At 36.9% G+C, this 21,152-nt stretch overlaps 1 protein-coding gene across 2 annotated transcripts; it reads left to right on the top strand.

Annotated features, from left to right (window-relative positions):
- Window positions 1–6,740: 6,740 nt before the first annotated feature.
- LOC143463284 (G protein-activated inward rectifier potassium channel 4-like) lies at window positions 6,741–20,794 on the top strand. 2 transcript variants are annotated; one of them, XM_076961725.1, is made up of 13 exons: window positions 6,741–6,964; window positions 8,165–8,616; window positions 13,661–13,762; window positions 15,400–15,588; window positions 16,109–16,184; window positions 16,423–16,527; window positions 16,851–16,963; window positions 17,406–17,556; window positions 18,242–18,368; window positions 18,534–18,631; window positions 19,187–19,267; window positions 19,531–19,622; window positions 19,860–20,794. In XM_076961725.1, the coding sequence occupies exons 1-13, from the start codon at window positions 6,788–6,790 to the stop codon at window positions 20,320–20,322; spliced, it is 2,226 nt and encodes a 741-aa protein (XP_076817840.1). In that variant the 5' UTR covers window positions 6,741–6,787; the 3' UTR covers window positions 20,323–20,794. The 2 variants fall into 2 exon arrangements, with proteins under 2 accessions (XP_076817840.1, XP_076817841.1); XM_076961726.1 differs by lacking the exons at window positions 6,741–6,964; window positions 8,165–8,616 and adding an exon at window positions 12,549–12,773 and having other exon boundaries at window positions 19,860–20,776.
- Window positions 20,795–21,152: the final 358 nt, after the last annotated feature.

The raw sequence follows: 21,152 nt of genomic DNA, 5'->3' as shown, positions 1-21,152 counted from the left end.
GAATCCGAGTAAGAAGTGCAGACAAGCTTTTATGGAAGAGAAGAGGCTTAGAGAAGAAGTGGCCGCAGGAGCATCTCTGACCCCTCAGTCTCGTTCCCAACAGAAGGATGAGCGCCGGAAAGAAATGGAACGGACGATGTGTTTTGATGACGTCAATGTTTCATCGTTTCATCCTATCTACAGTGTATTAATCGGTTCATAATAAAAGAGTTTATCTTTTTTTAAAGCGAGTTTCATTGAGTTAGGTTTGTTGGTCGTGAGATGTTCGATGAAGTTTTTTATGTAGGATAAAAACCTAGAAACTCTTATTGGATTTCCAGCAGATCTTTAACAACTCAATAGCTTGAAGTCGGTGCAACGACTTGCTAGGAGTTTGAAAGACCTCTTATACTGAAGGTTTAAAACCATTGCAGTAGGCTATAAATCAATGTTTTTAATGGTTGTTCATTCATAACTTCATATGAATGTGTAATAGCGCCTCCGTTAAATTGGTGTTTCGCCTTTCGAGAGTTCCGAGTTCGAATCTCATCTCCGCTTTGTCGTTTTATTTTTTGCTTCAAGCTGAACGTGAATGGAATATAGCACTGTTAATGGGGGGATTTCTCTAAGGTTCGTACAAGCGTCACGGTTAGTTCCCACTCCCAGGTACTAAATATTTTGGGTTCAAATCCCTGCCAAAGCGCTGGTCTTCTATTCATAGGAAATAAAACGAAATTATCCTACAAAACTTTCAAAGTCGAAACGTGTGATAGGACTGCACAAAATAGATTTTAACTTCGATAAAAAAATTTCAGTCCCACAATGAAATAAGGTCAAAAGGTATAAATGTACCGGTTGTGAAGCAAGTAAGCGGTGGCGCAGTGGAAATAGCAGCAAACAGCAGCAACAACAAACTGGTTCTCGGTTCAAACCTATGCCTATCCAAGCCTATAGTCCAAGAAGAGTCTCTCGCGTAGTTCCTACTCCCAGGTAGGTCACTAAAGGTTTTGGGATAAAATCCCGGAGCAAGCGCTGGTGTTCCTTTCCTAACAGATACAACGAAACAATCCTGAAAGACTTTGAAAGTCAGTGTGCAACAGGGCCCAACAAAGTAAATATTTGTTCACATAAAACTATTTCATTCCCGAACTGATCAAGGTAAAACGCATAAATCTCCCGGGTGGGTGGGAAACTGCCCCAGCTCAGTGGAAACACCAGGGAACAGCAAGGCAAAGGACTAGGTTCAAACCCAGTGAAAATTCGGTCGACCGGCCCAGTGAAGATTCGCACTTCTGTACTACACGTGATTATATAGTTGGTAACTAACAAATAATTTCATCTTACAGCACAATTCTATTATTGCTATCTTACATGTTTTAAACCTTTGGGCTTTGCCACTTTTTCCTGCTCGTTAATAGTTCGTAAGCATGTGTTTTATTGTACAATAACTACAACGGTTAGCATCTTAACTTTTGCTCCGCACAGTTAATGGCGAAAAATAAACAATACCATACAATCAAACAACAAAGGTCACACATATTAGAAATACCCAGACAGTTAACCAACGGTTCTCAAGTACTTTGAAAGATATATGTTTTACTTTTGCATACACGAGGTGAAGGTGTTCTAGTAACGACGTCAACTTCTGAAAATCTTTGGGCCTGAAGAGCTTAAAAATGTAGATCTTGAAATATGGGGATTCCCTTAATTCGCGACTTTTAACTGCAGTTTTTTTTAAACAGCTGTGCAATAGGAACAGTATTTATCTAATTAAGCTGAAATAAAAACTATTTGGTTAATGAGAAATTTTATGAAATTATAAAATATTTGCTCACCTAAAACTATTTCAGTCCCGCACAATTCAAGCTAAAACGCATAAATCTCCCGGGTGGGTGGGTAACTGCCCCAGCTCAGCGGAAACACCAGGGAATAGCAAGGCAAAGTTTCTCGGTTCAAACCCAGTGAAGATTCGGTCGACTTGGGTTGCCGAAGGCGACTTGACTAACACCGACCTACCCCGCCTAGTCCTAGAGGACTATAAGACTAATGCCCATAACACTTGCTTAAAATTACAACATTGCACTAAATTCCCAATTTTTTGAGATAAACGTTGCAAAGCGTAAAGCTCACTTGCGTCTTAGTGGGGAGGATGACATAAGGTCATGGTCCCCTTCACAAACCCAACCCAAATGTTAATCAACATATAACTGACATTCAAAATAAAAAATAATAGTGGAATGGATTTAACGAAATTTCCGCCAACTAATATAATGTGCACTTCATTATGGTGTAAAACAATACGAAGAAATTATGACATAACAATTTATCAATCCTTACATGGGAGTACAAAAGCAAAGGAAGCCGATTTTAAGTATCTTTTTGAAGGTTTACTATTAGCTCAAGTGTAAAAAAAAATTATTAAACCAAGCCCTTTCAAAAAACTTTTCTATTGTCAAAAATTTGAAAGGGTCAAACGTGTGTCTCTAGGCTATAGATTTATAGAACTTATTCAAATAGAATTCAACAATGGTTGTATAGGAATAACAACTGTATATACTGATTATATTGAAATTTCTTTGAACAAATACATTTAAACAAAACATCAGCACAGCAACAGCATAAAGACGTCCATGTTATAGGGTTGATCTTGGTAGAATGAATGCATTGAACCGCTGTGCATAACTCACGCAAGATAGGCAGGCGCGATATTTATGTCACGACTTAAAACGGAAAACAGAAAGTTATCGGTACGCAATGTTATCTATCATTGACGTCATGTTTCGTAAAACAGACGTCTGAAAATATGAATTCTATATTCTATTCGACTTGTATACTATAATATCCCTTTATTATCACAAAGTGTACCGATTTTGACCAAATAGGCTAGCCTAGGCTAGGTGTACATACGCATGTGTGCAAGCAGCAAGTTGTTATGCTCCAACAAACTCTAGCGTTCACGTTACGTACTCCGCAATCTGGCTAATTCTAGCATCCTGCTGTGTTTGTTTGCCAAGTATAGGCTATTTCCAACAGATTGGTTTATGATCAGATAACGGTACGCTGAGGTAACTACTACCTACCAGTAACATATTCGTACCGTAAGCCTATGTATCAGCACTGATCGTACATTCAGAGGGCGACAGACTAGTCTAGGCTAGGTTATTAAAAAACAAATGCCATCACAAAATGTTTTACCACCGGCACCTTGCATTCAGCAGCAAAACCTTATTAGCCTTTTAAAGTCTAGCCTAGTTGTTAAACGTTAATTGCTAAAAGATGTAGGCTATTCTGACATTGAAACAATTCGTGTCAAAAAATTTGATGGCGCCACAGTCTACTATAAAAAAAAGTTACTCATAGTAGCCTAGTCTACCAAGGCAAAGCTAGTTCGTCGTTTTCCAACCCGACTTTTTTATTTGTGGCGTCTTACGTCTACAAAATACAGGTAAATCGAAGATATAAATTGAAAAAATCAAAGAAATTAGTTTGCTGACACTAACAGAAAGCGTCAGATTCGAAATACTCCCTATAAAAATTATTTACATGTAGTCTCATTACAACCTGCGACATTTGTATTGAATGTTCGTAATGTCGCAACAAATGAAATTTGCGGGAAATTACTTTCCGCAAAACATATACAAATATTTTATGTATATTTCTTTTGCTGCCATTTTACTTTGGAAATATGCAAACTTTTCTGATAATTTTTGTACTTTACACATGACATACGTCAGCTTCGTAGACACCGCAGTAAGAAATACTGCAGTAATATACTAGATAAAGGCGATTCTTAAAAACCACTTTCCACAAAATATATAGATATAATATTTACATAGGTTTATTCTGCTGAACAAAGAAATCGATCAAGCAATAAGTAATTACAACGAAAACAACTAGTAAGAACACAGCCGGTTGGCGCAGCATTTCATTTCACAGCACAGTAAAATACTTGAATATTAAGTTTGAGAAACTTTTAAAAACAAAAACTTTTAGGCTACAATTAAAAAAATATTTTAAACAAGGTTTTCTAAAATGAAATTAAAAATTTGTTTGAAAGTAAATTTAAAACAATTACACAAAAAACATTTAATTTTTTTGCGAAAACGTTTTTAAATTGTAATGAAATGGTTGTTTATCGTTCCTTATCTTGTAAGGGCGACCACTTCAATTACAATGTTTGTCTGTTGAATAGTTTATTGTCCTCGAAGTAAATGAGTCTCAAGGTCGTTGTCTGCTTTTCTTAATCTTAGAATTAATTGTACACCTCGACAACTATATATTCTGATTATATTGAAGCTTCTTTGAACGAATAAATCAAGATAAAACATTGTGACAGCAACAGCATAAAGACATGTTGCGGCGTTGAACGTAATAGCAAAAAGAGACTGAATAAATCAAAATGCACACACAGTAAGCACGAAGTAATCGATTACGTCACGCAGTGTTATGCTTCGCTGATTCGATAGACGAGAATTCTATGTCGTACACAATCTTATATTACATTAATTCATAATATTATCACAAAATTAAAAATAAATTCGTAAAAATTGCATAAAAGTTTTTGAGAAAAATGTTTCTTAAAAAATAAAAAATTAAAAAGCCAAAATGTGGTATAAAATTTTTTTTAAAAATTAATAAAATAATTTTCAAATAATAAACAGAAGCGCCTGATTATTAAAATTTTCCAAAAATGTTGCAAAATTAACAAAACACTTGTATGTTACGGTCACCATAAGCAGTTAGCGGAAACGCAAAGTCGTAGCTTGAACTGGAACGATTGAATAAATAAAACACAGCTTCGCAACATATACGCAAAAATTTTACCAAACTTTTGCTTGATATGACGTTTTTGACAGTCACGCCCCGTCACGTTTTCCAGATCTGATTAGGCTATACCTACCACAGTTTATAAATGTCAAGGAATTAACTGAAAGGCGACCGACATCGCTGAGAATATATTTGTCAAGCAAATACAAGGACTTGGAACCACTGAAAGATTCCGTTAACAAAAATATTTTTCTGCGAAAACAGTCGTAAAGTGGCTGGTAAGGAAATTCAGCAGGTTTTACAAGCAGCCGATTTACTGCTTAGTCAACAAAGCCTCCTTATAAAAAGGTCTTCGAAGCCATGAACGGTGAATATTCGGTCGTAAACGTGTTTTTCTTTTCCTAACATTTAGGGGAAAATATCGGTTGCTTTATATGTCGATAGGTTTATCAACAGGTCGACGGAGTCTACGTTTGGTAACAGTTGGGCATGAACTGAATTCCAAAACACCTTTCGTATGTCAGATTTCCTACAGAATTTCTAAATAACAAAATCAGAAAAGTATTTCACCAAATAAGCATTTCACGTCAGTGCATTTTTAATATGATTAAGCAGGAAATTTCCTTCAACTCTTTCAAAAGGACTTTTAAAAGACAACAAGTGCGAAAAATCAATAACCGATTCGTTTTCTGTTTAATTTACTCGCAGTTAATTTACTCCTTTTCCAAAGGATAAGTTCAGCTATTTTCACTTAAAAAGTTAACATATTATGTTGTTTTAAGATTCCAGCAAATTATTTTTTAAACCCAAATTAGAATGAACTGCTGCAAAGTCTTAATTTTTTCTTAATTTGGAGATAATGTAATTAATCCTTCTTTAATGAAAAGCGGAATGACAAACGAACCGAAAAGAGCGTTAAGTGGGCAAAGCTCAGCAATTACCTAACGTTTAATTTCAATCTCATTGCCTATTCAAGCTAATCTTTTCTGTATGAGGCTGCGCACTTGACGTTTTCGACAGAATTTAGAGCAACTCAACTCGCTTGGAAACTGCCGATGCCGTCTTTGTTCACAGAAAACAATAAAAGATTGAAGATGAGATTGATAAAGAGAACAGATGAAGGTTTAACAATTACAGATTCCCTTTGTTATTTTTCTTCCGAAACGTTTTGCCACGTAGGCTACGGTGCAACAAAAAAGGAAAAAAGTAAACCGTTATCACAAAAGAAACATTTTAAGCATTATCCAGGAGGTCTGTTTAAAATCATACTAAAAGTCTATCGAAGTTCAGTTAAAAAACCTCAATTGGCATTTTTGCCACTTTTGTTGCTTCTTTTAGAATCTGAAACGGAGAAGAAAGTTCCAAGCACAGTATAAGATACTAGCACTGACGTAGCTAGGCTTACTTGGTAGTTGGCGACAACTTGTTTGTTGATATTTAAATTTCTATTTTAAATGTAAGTAAAGATGGAGAAGTATAGTATGGCGTGTGGCTGTTGCTAGCTTGTAAGCTTTCTTTAGAATAAGTAAATAAGCAGCTAGACAACAAAAGCTAAGGTTTCATGTTACGTCACTCGATCTACAGAAAATTTTGGCGTTGTTGCCATATCTTAGCGTTGACATCCTTGAAACTTTAATGCTTTAAAGTATGTTTACTTCGTACATTATTTATACCACTTTGCTAAATACTTAACTTTCTGTGAAATTAAGGAAGCCAAGTGCTTACAAAGTCCAATTTTTAAAAAGGTTTGTAATATTTGTATGCTTGAACCAAACCGTGCAATAAAACATTTCAATGCTAGAGAATCTTTGTGAGCATTTGCCATTTTTGTTAATTGTCTACCACACTTCTTAATGCAGACAACATGAATTATGTAAAGCCGTGAGGTCATGCCAAGAATGGTGCCTGGTACATAAACGATGAAAAAACTTAGACTATTACTGCAATAAGAGGTTTAACACGGTCTTGGTTTTAAATTTTTGCATTAGGTTTTGCTGTAAAACTTGCGTTGTGTGTTGAATATCAACTGCTTTTAACCAACATGGAGCCAAATTGCGAGCAAAACGAAGAAGGAAAGAAAATAGAAACACCCGAAATAATTGTCCAAGAATTTCTGGATGGGGTCGATTACATAACAGACATGTCGGATAATTCCTTACAAGCTGACATCACTCTAAAAGAATTCAGTCAATTTTCCAGAATAGACAATTGCGCACAGGTATGCTGTAGTCTAAAAATATTGATTTTAGTTGTTTTCAGTGAAGCCTAAGGGGCTCAATTTGCTATGTCATGAAGTATCTCCTGGCAGTCACCGCATTTGGAAATAAAAATAGTTAATATTGATCCTTGCTATACGCCGGTCTTTTTTACTTCCATCATTTAGTGATACTCGGTTTGTGTGATGCTAAAGATTACATTGAGACAACACGAGAGATTTACATCGATATTTATTTTGCGGACTGATGAACAGTGTTTCTTTGACGGGGGTTATTGATCAGCTGTTTGTCGAGAAAATAAAAAAGTGATTAAAATCTTAATTTTTTTGGAATTTTTGGTAGTTGAAATAAAAATTAATGTTTTTATGATGTCTGTGTGAGGCTTACACAAAAATCGGGCGCAGATCTTCTTTTGTATGAAGAAAAAATCATCTTAATTTTTAAACTATTTTCAGAGAAATCGACTAGAAGCTAATTATGATTTGGAACTAACTAATTGATCAAAACGGGCTAAACCATTCGAGTCTTCATTTAAACGAACCTTAATTAAGATAAACTTGTACTATCAGGTATTTACAGCGCAAAAGGAACCGGCTTAACATGCCATCGTCTTTATTTACATTAAAACATATAAAGCGAGACCGAAATAAAGAAAAATCAATAAAATGGTTTCCTTTTGGCAAACATTAGATCTTGACCCTTTAGCTTTGACTTCCATATGAATATGCTGTGAGCACATCGCATATTACGTTGAAATGAACATGCGGGTGAATGTGTCATCCGTTTTGTTAAACTGGTTAGAAAAGAAAGTTGAAAATCTGTTTTTCACTAATTTTAAAACAGAACAGCTTTAGAATAAAATTTTATAAAGGAAAGAATTCAAAGATAAAACAATTTAAAAAAAATTAGAGTTGTAGACTTTGGTAGCATAGGGCAAAAGATAATCCAGAAGCAATTCCGGACCCGTTCATAACTTATACGGTTGGGTCAAACGCGGTCAGATTGTCAGTTATTGCGTTTTTCTCTCGTCATTAACGTTTTAACGAAGCTCTTTTTGAAAATAAAAGCAATCGTAGCCTATATGAAGAATTTACGAGAACTCTATATTTAGGTGCGTCGATGAACTAATTAGTCTTGTTCACTGCAGTACGCTTGATTACTTCCAGTTCGAAAGTGCTTAAATTTTTTCCTTTACTCTGAAGGCCACGATTGCATTGAAATGTCAGAAGGCGACGTCGATGCCAAAAGAAGACGTATCTCGGGTGAAAGATTCCATTAGAACGTCACGTGGCCAAAACTTGACAGGAGCCTTTGTCAGAAAAGATGGGAAAGCTTTGTTTAATGCTGTAGTGCCGGAGTTATCTGCTAAAAATATATTTGAAGAAACTCATAACAGCCACATCCAACCTTGCTTGAGGTCAGTTGAAAACCACGTCGCTACTGACGCAATCGCTGACGTAAACTACGTGGGAGAAGACGTAACAAGCGGAAAAGTTCCCTCTTCCAAACCAATCCAGCATCAGTTTTCAGAAGCGGACAACGAGATTGTCAGAAGTCGGAGCTTGACCGGTTACCAACTTAAAAGTTGTGCTCTTCCTGGAGAACCACATCCTCTTGATCATTACGAAACCGAAGAGGAATTCGAACCACTTTTGTGAGTTAATCAGCGGTTTCATTTGTCTTCCTAATTAGCAAATGTAATGAAGTAGTAGGATTAAGTAACTATTCAGCTCGTGTACGATCTAAAGGCAGAAGATATTTCGCCTACAGTTAGGCATCATCAGTCTGGAGCGTGTGTCGAATGAAGCCAACCCTGTCTTAACTTACTTTTAACATTAGCTCAGGGGTGGGCAGACTTTTTGTACTGAGGGCCGCATTAGAAAAAATGTTGCAGCCGGCGGGCCGCACACTCTCATTACAAAGTAGGAAAATTTACCCGGTGTGTAAATAAACGCATATTCCTATTAAACAAAATTTTTGCATTTCACACTCAGTTACGTTTAAAGCTACGCAATCTTCATCACAAAGGCCTACGGTAGCCGCTACCGTATTTGTATTTTATGATCAAACAATTGAATCAAACAATGCGTGAGAAGTGTACGGCTAGTTGCTGAAAGCATGTTGCAATACATGCGCGACTGACGTGTGTGTGTTTACGCACTGAAAGTGAAGAGAAAAACACACTCGTAAAGGGAATAATATTTTGTCATGTAACCTGTTTAATTAAAACAATAAGTGATGAGTAGGAGTTTCTGCAAGTGCCGGCGGGCCGCATAAAATGGGACCGCGGGCCGTAGTTTGCCCACCCCTGCATTAGCTTATAGTGCAGGTTTGCCGACTCGGTGTTCGTTCGTTTCTTATTAGTCGTCTTGTTTATAAACGTTTATATTTCTTAATCTTAATCATTGTACACTACAGCTGGATTTTACTGGTAATTTGGTTTCATGGTACGTTATGGTACGTTATGGTACGGTATGGTACGGTATGGTATGATAATCGTTATCCTCGGACTGAGGAAATTCTTTGCACGACTTAAACCCGGCGGTGATGATGTTAGATGTTGTGAGGTTGGGTTGCTTTCTTACTACAGAAACTACCCTATAGATGACGGTTCCCAGGTTGTTTTCGTTGAATATTATTTCGCTACCAAGTACATTAAGTTTAGCAGCTTTAAAAGCACAAAAATTTTAATAGGATGACGTCACGGCAAGGCATTGTCGAAACTTGCCGCTGAGCTTTACCGAAGATAATATTAACTGACGTTTTTCACTGCGGTTTTCCGTGAGCGTAATGTGCCGAGAAATTAAGTCGCACCAGTAACACACGCACTGCTTAGAAGTATGAAGTGTAGTAGATTTGTGACAAAGCCCAACTTGATACGATTCGGCCGACTGCATCGGAGGAAAATTAGATTATAGCTTAGTAAGACAAGATGAATCGTCTACGCCTGTAACAACAGTCTTCCGCGCTTTTCCTATTAGCAAAGGAAGCCAGATATAGTGGTTAAATTGGACGACAGCTGCAAATTTAAGAAAACGTAAGCGGTTATAAATGATCGTTTGTTGTTTAATGAGACTCGTAAAGACTCATAAGGAGCGGCAGGACCGAGGTAAAGAGGTAAAATAGAATGACTTTGGCGGAGTGATCAAATGCGTAATTTCTATCCCAGTCGAAAGTTCACCGGGCGGGCGGATCATTCGCCTTCATTTCCTGCCATTTTTAACACGTTGCCCCGATCTTGAACCCATTAGGTTAATTTCATGACATTTATATCATTATATATCTGGCGTTAAAGCAACAAATACATGTTATAATGGATCACTTGATCATAATTTTCAGACTGCGCGTATAAGAAAGATACAGGCTTCCACTGCAAGTGGCATTCGCATGTCACAATCCATTTTCTGGTTTAGACCGTTTTGCTTGCGACCAATAAAAACCGTGAATAATTAATTGCCTTCCAACCTTTACCCAAAGTGCTCTTGTCATTTGCTCAACAGACGGATGTCGACGTCACAATTACGTAAAATGACGAAAAATACCAAATTCTGAAAAGCGAATTGTTAAATCTTCCGTATTTAATTTGAAAAAAACTCAAATTTTTTGCGGCCAGCCTTTGAAGTTTGGAAATTAATCTTTAATGAAAGATATTTTTCAAACAATTATTAGCGTATACCATACGTCTTGATTAGCCAATTAAAACACATTTCGGAAAAAGCTTAAAGTACTTTATGTGCTTTACCGGGTATTACAGTGCGTATATGTCAATTACACTCCGGTTATAATTTCTCGTAATCACAATCGTAATGTTTTTCACAAAGTCCAAACGCTATGACGTCAATGCGTCCACCAGATGCCCAATGCCACTATGAACTGAGACGCTACGTAGCAGGTTTCCGTCTCTTTGTACATCTACGACTCTTTTCGTGTCTTTGTTCGATCTGGCTGGCAGCGCGCGTCACTTTCTTTCAAATTGCAAGCGAATTGTGTACCTTGTATCGTCATAATTGAGTATTTGTGGTCACAGTGTTATTCCAAGATCCGGGGTTTTCCCGTTATAACATTACATCTGGATGACGGCAGCCCACAACTTCAGGGGCGTTTTGTGCGTAGTTTTCTTGTTAAATATTGATTATATTGCTCTCATCCTTCGAGATGGTTTTTTTCCTGAAAGAAAACACATCCATTTGTTGACGTCATACACACAGGAATATTGTGTGCAGTTGGCTACAGCTTCTAAACGTTCAAGTATCAAGTTATCAACGTGCCTTTTTCAACCTGCTGATATCGGCGCATAGACATCAAGCCAATTGTCGTAAATTCCTCGGCGGAGTTAGAATTTTATCAAGAGCAAAAGCGTCGTCTCAAGACGAACTTGTATTGTCGTGAAAATCTATTCTAAGTTGTAGATCGATTGCGGCAAGTACTGGACCCTCGTTATTTACAGTTATCGTTAAAATTTCCCGTTTCATTGAGCTGAATCGATGAACCTATTAATCTGTTAATAGTAAGTGTACGTTGGAATCAAGTTTTGTTAAGTATCGTGTTTCTGATGCGCGAATGTTCAAGGATTTCAACTAAGAAGGCGTTTTACAAAAATTGAGTTTGATAAGAGCAAAAGGTCAGAAGAGATCGATTGCACAGGTGAGAGACTTGCGTACAAGTTGAATGCGTGATTTTTAAGCGTATACTGCAAGGCAAGGGCAAGGACGAGGACTGCAGGATAAAACGCGAACATTCAAAGATTAACAAACGTTTTTGACATTTACGTCGAAAAATAAATCGTCTAAATTTTAAATAATAATTAAACTGTTAAATTGATCGTATCCGAGCAGGATTTCCGACGTATATAGTAAATGACTGGTTGACATGTTGAGAAATTAATTTCTTAATTATTTATGATTGCTCGCTTACGTCAGCTTGTTCAACGCCTACATTTGTGACGTAGGCAGCCGGATCTCTTTAAAACGGCGAAGGCCTGCTAGTTAGTGACGTACAGAATGTTGATTATGCGCGGCAGCCAGGGAACGAGCGTTAGATACCGTCTTGTGCACAGTTTTATCTTTTAGTATAGTTTTGAGGTATCTTGGTGACGTTTCATGCTAAGAGAGGATATTGTTATAGAGATACGTGCTTTGAATATTTCAAATTCGAAATTGCGTAAAGACTTGCTTTACGTAGAAAACGCACCCTACGTAATACAAGCCACGTCATACAAGTATTTTCGCAAGGAAAGCAACTAATTTATAACCTTATAATTTCTTTAGAGCGTGAAAGCACAACTTTACTTTTCGCTTCAACCTTTTTTCCTCCTAAATCAAGCTGTTGTGTATCTGTCACAATTTAGACTTTCAATTAAGGCGCCCAGGTTAGACGGCAAGGAATGGCTGCAACAGTATATTGACGTATCAAGCAACGGTAACTTGAATTGAGATTTTAACCTACTCAAGGTGGGATAACGATATCGATTTCAGACAGTCTTTTGTGGTGGTTGTTACAGGATTTTAGAACCTGGTGCCACGCACAACGCATTCAAAGCTTCAACATTTAATTTTGACGCAAATTTGAACAATTAAGGTCTCATTGGCATTTTTGCTAGTTGTTGATTGATTGTAAATGATAAAATATTTATAGGCTTTAAATTGCATACAACACAGGGCAACTTATGCTTAGAACGAATAGAAGCTAGTATGAAAAGCCTCTGGTACATATAGTGCTAGAATACTAGCAACTGGGAGTTAATTTCTTCGTTCGTTTCCACTGTGCTATGGTTCTAATGGACAGGCAAAATGGAACGGCGTCCCATGACGAGTGAGTTTTTATTCTAACGAGCATTGAGAATTTGATGAAATTTCTATAAGAGCATAGAATACATGCAAATCAGGTTTTTGCCAAAGTACTATTTTTTGCAAAATAGTTATCTTGTAATAACCTCAGAAAAACAATTTAGGTATTGTTGCCTTCTTTGTGGTTTTGTAAATCTCACAATAACGCTTTGAATTTGATGACATCGTTTTTTAGCTACAAGTTTTGCAAACGCTACCGAGTAAGCACCAAGCTGCTGTTTAAGTTGTTTTAATTTTTTATATATAGCATATTACATTTTTTATATTACATTCGCTCCAGTGTTACATAAACTTTGTGGATACGTCAACATGTATGTAAATTGCGGGGTCTAATATTACAGTTATATACCTATTTACAGTATTTCCCAGGCGAATATCACTAATTTATTGATTCGCAAGATCTTCGTTCTACGCACAGTTTTATTACGTTGTTAAAGTTAAAATGTGACACCCGAGAGATTTGTGACACAATAGGGATTTTCCCGAAAGCGATTATGTTGCAGCAGTCAATTTTCAATGCTATAAATTTTAATTTACCTTTGTTTTATATGCCCGGCAAAGCTGTGCAGTACAAACCGTAACAATTGTGATAGTTAAACTTTGTACATCGAATACTCTTCGATAGAAAATAAAGAAATTAGAATGATATCGGCGCAGAAATGTAGAAACGTTTTGTGGAGAATTGGCTTTGCGAGATTTCATGCTCTATATACACTTAATAATATATTACAGTGTTAGGGTTAGGGTGTAAAGTGCAAAAAGCGATCATGAAGTCATCTTTTTGCGTACGTCAGTCATTCGAATCTCTTGTGTTGGTTGTTTAAAAATTGACTTAATTTCATTTTTGTGCAGATCAAGATTGCCTGGTAAACTGGAAAGCCAGGACGTTCCTGGAATCGTAAACACAAGGACAAGCAGCTTCATCAGACCGATGAAAAAAGAACGAGCGACCAGGCAAGAAAACAAAAATAACTTGGTTAATATTTAATGGAACATTATTGTTTAACGGTTTCAGCACTCTTGGTCGTCTTGAAACGTGTTTCCCTACTCTGGTGTACTTTCTTTTGCCCTGGACGATATTCCTCGCTTATAACATCATAGCTTGTGTTATTAGGTCTATGTTGCATCATAAAGCCATCCTATAAGTGTGGTTGGTGCTTTCACCGAGGTAGATAAAAAGTAATTTAATTTCAACACCAAGTAATGATTATGACGTTCTGCTGACACCCTACGTCACACCAAACTCTCTATACCGCTCTTGCAAATTTAATGCGGGCAGATTTAGTGTCATCTCTGCCGCAAAATCGTCACGTAGGCCCACTGTTAGATGCGAAAGCTAATTAAATCATTTGAAAATCTTTACATTACGATAAATACGAGCGATTTTAATCGTTTACAAAGGTTTCAATTTCCAGAAACGAGCTTGTTAGAACGACACAAGAACCTGCACAAATTTTTTTGTTAAATGATTTTTTAAAAGAATTTATGAAAACCTATGTTTTTGAGATGCTAGAAATCTTCATAGTGTTAGGCTAACTTGAAGTTTCGAAACCTTTTCGTTTGCTAGGTGCGCTATCGGGTGTGTATTGTTGGTGCACGTACACACATTTATGTAGCGTAGCCTGTAAAACTATGAATATGTTCCTAACGTAGCAGTCAAACACAATTCTGTTGTTTCCCTAACTGAAAACGCCTATATCGCCTTTTGTTCTATGAGATTTCGTTTAAAACAAGTTTATGTTTTAATAGATTAAAAATCTCAGCAACATGTTTTGACGTCAGTAGCACGTTGAAACGTCAAACAAGCTTTGACTTATCAATACAATTACCCATACCAGCATTCAATATTGCTTGCCAACAGTGATTATCAATTTAAATCGATTTTAAACGTTAGATGAAGTTTAGTTGCCGGACATGACAAGCGTTGGAGTAAGCTTTAACAAGCGAATCAGCTTAATGGTAAATTTCTTTCAAAATAAATCGATATTTTTAAATGCTTGTTTCTCGAAAATGGAATGGTCATGGCACTGCACTGACTACAGTATATGCAAAAACTGTAAACTCAATTAATCTTTAACTACTGAGAGAATACCGACGACCGTCCACGGTTAATCGCATGGAGCACGTGTGTGCAGTCCTAGTCTTTAGTCTATTTGAAGAAAGTCAAATTTGAATCGCCATGGCGGAAACTTATAACCTGACTTTAAAACATATAAAGTTGTTTTATAAGCCTCGAAAATTACTCAAATCATGTCTTTGTTCTTTTAAAAACATTCTTTACCAAATGCATTAGGCTAGGTCCATTTCTCAGCGTGAGTGATAAAAAGCCTCTCCCAAAACAATTGGGCAACCTTTGGGACACGTCTTGTCACAGGAATGTCTGTTTGTCCTAATACACATCACTGCTTCACGCTTCTTAACTTATCTTAAGACGTTTAACGTTGATTCAAATTTATAACACTTTTGAATGAAGTTACTTTTTAGTTTACCTTTGACACTTTATAGTCTAGGCTGGTTAATCAAACTTGACAAGATATATCACAGAAGTTTGATTGTCGTCTAACATTACGCGAGGCTTACTTTTGTTTTAGATTCGTCACCAAGAGAGGTCATTGTAATGTACGTCATGGAAATGTCAAAGAATTGATACGTTACTTCACGGATCTTTTCACCTCCATCGTTGACCTTAAGTGGAGTTACAACGTCATCATATTTGTAACCTCATATACTATAACTTGGCTCGCATTTGGCGGGTTTTGGTGGTTATTGGTTTTCAACAGGTTTGTTCTTACTGATTTTAGTTACTACAATACCACAGCTAATGATAATTTCGAGTTTAGCTATATGGCATCATTTTTTTACTTCTTTTGCTCAACATGCTAAAACATTCATGCTTCTAGATTTTCCTTTTCCCGCTTGCTTCAATTCTTATCAGCCGTTACTAATTGCACCTTTAGATTTTTACGATTTTTTTCACGGGATTGCGGGTGCGGATTAACAGGTTGTCGCATCTGTTAACGTGGTAGTAGCATATATGGTTAGTCGTTAGCGTGCAAGTTACCGGGCCGTGAATAGTTGAAATAGTGTTTAGATTTCAATCCGGATGGGGAGTTCATCTGCAATGTCCAGTCCATCAAAACTGAAGTGTTCCCAGATAGTGTCTACAGCCACATATTTAGTCATTTAAGTAACAAAAAGTTTCTTCAGGTTTTGATTTGCAAAGATTTTCGCCATATAAAAACTAGGTTATCTCCCGCTGTAATTAAGCCATGATGACAATCATAATTACTTTTTTTACAGGGCCGGTGGTCCGGTCATTTGCGTCGATGGAATTGGTTCCTTTTCAGCTGCTTTTCTTTTTTCAATCGAAACGCAAGTAGGTTGCTAGATGTCTATGTAAGTGTGTAAAGTTTAGATGTTTTCTGTTTGCTTGATTTCTATTTTTTGACATAGCATATACCAGCAAACGTCAGGTAAACATTTTTCCTGAACAAATGCTGGAATTTATCTCATAAATATCTTTATTTTGAGGGAATTCTCGTCTCGGTCGTTCCTCCTCTTTTTTGTAGGTTATTTTTTGTACCAAAAACTTTTACGTCATAATAATGATTTAGGGAACAATAGGTTACGGAACGCGCGCAATCACGGATAAATGTCCGGAAGCGATTACTCTTCTCGTCGTTCAAAGCATCTTTGGCTCGGTCGTGGATGCCTTTATGGTGAGTTGTCATCCAGTTTATTCTAATAAAAAGCATAAGAAAGCTTATGGCTAACTTTACTACTTGTATGCAATGAGTGACGTTATAATTACGGTAGTGTGAGTCAAAACTTGTGCTAACAGTTAAGCAGATATATATATTAGCTTCTGTTATGTAGTTTAGTTAGCATGTTATAGGTGTATTTAATTGGTAAGCATATACAGCTTCGAGCAGCGATGTATTTAAATTTTACTGTATATGGGAAAATTCAAGGCAGCAGCAATTGCTAAATAATTATATAGTAACTGCTGAAAGCAGTTGATAGTTTCTAAAATGGTCGACAGATCGGATGCATGTTTGTGAAGATATCACAGCCCAACAGAAGGGCAGAGACCCTTATGTTCAGTAAGAAGGCGGTCATATCTTTGAGAGATGAAAAGTTGTGTCTCATGTTCAGGTGAGGGTGGCTGGTGGTTTATGGTTGAAATTCTATTTGTTGAAATTCTGATTTGTTGAAAAATTTTTATAATTGTATGTTTTAAACGCTTTTTAATTATTACGTATGCCACGAGCAGAAAAAAGATTAAAACATTGCTACAAAATCAATTGAAATTCAATTATTCTCAAGTAAAGTTTTTCAATTTAATTCAACGTTTTACGCTTGTTAGTAAATCGATGTTAGCATTTACATCACGGATGATTTTTGATCGGGAATAAAAGATAAAGTTAAACGTTTTAATATGCGGAGTTTGCTGTAATAGATTTTATATCAAAATTTTGAAGCGTCTTTATAACTTATATACATATATAGGTCATACGTCACAAGTTAAGCAACAAAACACAAGTTAAAGTTTCAAGCCAAAGTGTTTTTTCTCATTAATTATCAAATCACATTCCAGGGTAGGAGATCTTCGCAATTCGCACATCGTCGAAGCTCAAATCCGAGCCAAACTGATAAAATCTCGGCAGACAGACGAAGGCGAGTTCATAGCCCTTGATCAGATAGACCTCGATATCGGGTATTCGACCGGTTCAGATCGTCTTTTTTTGGTAAACATTCTTGTCTTTTATATATCAGTTTGATACATTTACTATACACATACATTTACGTTGATGATACAATTCATTTATGTTTGAATTTTGTAGGGTTGACATTGGTTTAAGTTTTGGTATAAGCTTATTTCGAACAGCACCTATGTATTCAATGGTTTCAGAATATGTTTAACTTGAGTAAAGGACAGTATATATATGTAGCTTATATAGCCTATAACAAGTTTATATACAAACCTGTTAAATTACAACATGTATAGGTGGCAAATATATGGTTTGACCTAATGATTAGTATCTGTTCTACAGCAAACAATTAAATTTATCTTCGTTCAAAACCGGTCAGAACGGACATAAATGTTACAACAGACAGTCAGTTTCATATTTGCATATCACCAAAATTACCACTCTACATCCTGAACGGTGTACCAATGTTGAATGAAAAAGTTAAGCAAGACGACATTAAATGCATCTACTCTCAATCACGTTTCGAATGAGGCAAAGGTCCAACCAAGCTGATTCACTCTGGTGTTCAACAATTGGCGGTTTTCGGATCGTACTGAAGGATATCGACTGTTTTGGAGAAGATTTATTTTCGTCGCCTACTATTCTCATTTGATTGGGAAGATAGAAATTTGAAAAGGTTCTGGTTCTCGTGTAGTCTTTAATCTTTTTATTCACGCTTCAGGTGACACCGCTGATAATCAGTCACGTAATTGACGAGAAATCTCCCTTTTGGAAGATGTCTGCCTCCGATCTTCTGGAGGAAGAATTTGAAATTGTTGTTATTCTTGAAGGGATGATCGAAGCAACAGGTCGATGATTATTACGTCATAACGCGTGATTATACTGTAATAATGCCCCCGAGCAATCATAAACAACCTCGCATAATCAGAGTCCATCGATTTATGTTTTTTCAGCCACGAATGGCTTGGTTTGAACCTTTCCTAACAATGCGATTTTTACGTATTAAACTAAAGGTATGACGTGTCAAGCACGAAGCTCGTACGTAGAAACTGAAGTGTTATGGGGAAGGCGGTTCACATCGGTTCTTATTGTGGAAAAAGGGTGTTACGAAGTCAGTATAGTTTAACAGAGTTTTATATTTGTTGTATTTTAGATAACTTATTCTAACTCGTTAATTTGACACATCTAAATGGAACGATTGCCAAAAAGACAACTTTCTCTTAAATAAAGAATGACTGAATTCAGGCTTATTAAGTTGGGTTTAGTTTTGTCCACCTTATGGCCAAGACGATAAATGGCTGACCTATATGACCTGTAAATGGCCTATAAATGGCTGACCATACAGTAAGTGCAAAAGGCTCAAGCAACGTTTTTGCTTTAAATTAACAAACTGGGACACGGTTGCACGATTCAAGCTATGGCTTATTTAGGCCTAATGCCCGAAATGGTCCCATTGGGATTAATTACATCCAAATAACGGCCCAAACTAAAAGCTTTTGTGAATGATTGGTTTCCAAGTAATCTTGTTCGAGACAATCAAACAAAAAACCGCTGATTTATCGTGCTGGTGCAGCCAACCTGGACACAAGGTCTTATCATCCAACACTTGGTTTTATGCTTTCAAATCGCATTTATGAGTTACTGACTTTACGCATTTAATTTCTAGATCAACTATTCCAACTTCCACGATTATTACGAAGTCGACACGCCAACAAGTAGCGCTCGACAGCAGCGGGAAGAGCAAATGGTACGAATTTGAGTTGGATTGCTTCAATGTTTTCACCTCAAACATCTCTTTTCAAACATTTTTGTTTTTTTCTTGTGAAAAGTTTCTTTCCTTCGACACCTGAAAGACAAAGCTTTACTTTCTGCTCATGTGTGCACTCACTCGCTCTCTCTCGCTCATTCTCACTCTCACTCAATCTCACTCTCACTCACTCTCTCTTACTCTCTCGCCCGATTTTTGTCTAATGTTTGTTGATTTTCTTTTTTTCTTTGTTTTATTTTCAGGGTTCCACAGGAAACCATTCCGGAATGGAACCAAAACAGAAATCAAAAGCTATGAAATTGGTTCCAAGGGCCCCAGTGGTATCTGACCCGTGGTAAGTACCAAAACAAAAACATGTAAAATGAAGTGATTATTGAACACGGCGTAGAAGAAAAGATTTAAGTTGTTTGCATCCATCACATAACAACACCCTTTTTCTAAGTAGACTAGAGAATGGGGAATTACTATTTTATTACGTATTTTGTGATGTCACCGTAATCTTTTGATACACTGTGTGTCTTGTGATGTCATCACTAATGCTTGACTAATCGTCGACTAATGTTCGTTTTAGCTCTTTGTTGCCATTGCTGACCAAACGCAACCAGCAGTCACAATGTTTGCCAGGGAATCCCCCAAACCTAGACATGACGCCCGACTTGCCTCAAACGATGTCGGACCAGGTGACGAGAAAACTGACGCAGTTCTCTGTGAAGCAACAAAAGCTTTTGGGGGATCATCGTTCTATGGTGATGAACAATAACTTGTCTTCTTCTAACTCCTCAAATCATATCGCCGCCGCTCCGTCAAATTACGTCGGCCCAGCGGAGTCGGAACGAATAGGATCGGATCCGTCTAATGTCAATTCCGACAAAGACCGAGAAGGAGGAAAATGCAAGGCGGAGTTGCACCACTCCCTCAGCCTCCCTAACACTACTGAGTCAATCAGTCTCCGCGGACAATCCGATCCCGTCATCAACGTGCCTGTGGCCGACAAGGAACAGTTGTTTGAATTCAACACGCTAAGTTATGCGTAGAGATTTGACGTCCACTCGTCAACAACGTGAAACATTTTCAGCCAGAGCAAGCGTCAATAATGCTAACAATATATTAAAAGAGTCACGTCTGTTACGCAAAAGTCTTATGACGTGACATTTTACTTTGAATGAAAAGAAATGTTCGTTAATTCGCTTTATGTAAAAGTTTAAAAGACGTACGTTGTTTGATCTGCATGAAAGGTTTGTTGTAATACTAGATCAAGTTGGAACTGATTAGATGCAAAGTCATATCTCTAAAGGCTGGTCTGTTGTGTTTAAGTTTTCTAATCCTTATCTTTTAACTTATTACCACAAACAAACCATCTGTTTAAAATACTGTATTGACTTGCATGGTTAAGGGGCCGAGTTTTCCGAAACGCCAAATCTTTGTGCGCTGCCGGCCGTCATATTGAAATAGGTGAATGTTAACCCATCACCAGGTGAAAAGTATTTGAAATTAAACCCTTGAACCTTTCAAAGTAGAAAAAAATATAAATGCAACTTCTATTACGAAATATAGACAAGAGCGATCGAGGTTTATGCAACTCTTGTATGGAGCATGTGGTGACGTTGCGTGAAAGGTCTAATAGTGTGGAGCGAGAATGGATAACACGCTTTTTGTGTTTGAATCCAGGGCCCCTTCAAGTGAAAATTCACAGGTCTCAGTTTTTATGTTATACGGTTTTACAGTTTTTAGGCAAACTGTACATTAAGACTATAACTGACGATAATTTCAGTCTGGGCCTAGGCCCCCAACTTTTATAAACGAAACGTGTTAGAAATTAATAGACCAACAATAAAGGTCGACTCTCGAAGTTTTAATCACAAGT

This window comes from Clavelina lepadiformis, chromosome 6 (assembly GCF_947623445.1).
Source record: "Clavelina lepadiformis chromosome 6, kaClaLepa1.1, whole genome shotgun sequence".
Classification (NCBI taxonomy): domain Eukaryota; kingdom Metazoa; phylum Chordata; class Ascidiacea; order Aplousobranchia; family Clavelinidae; genus Clavelina; species Clavelina lepadiformis.
Note: the sequence above shows the minus strand (reverse complement) of the source record. Positions and strands in the feature narration are given on the sequence as shown.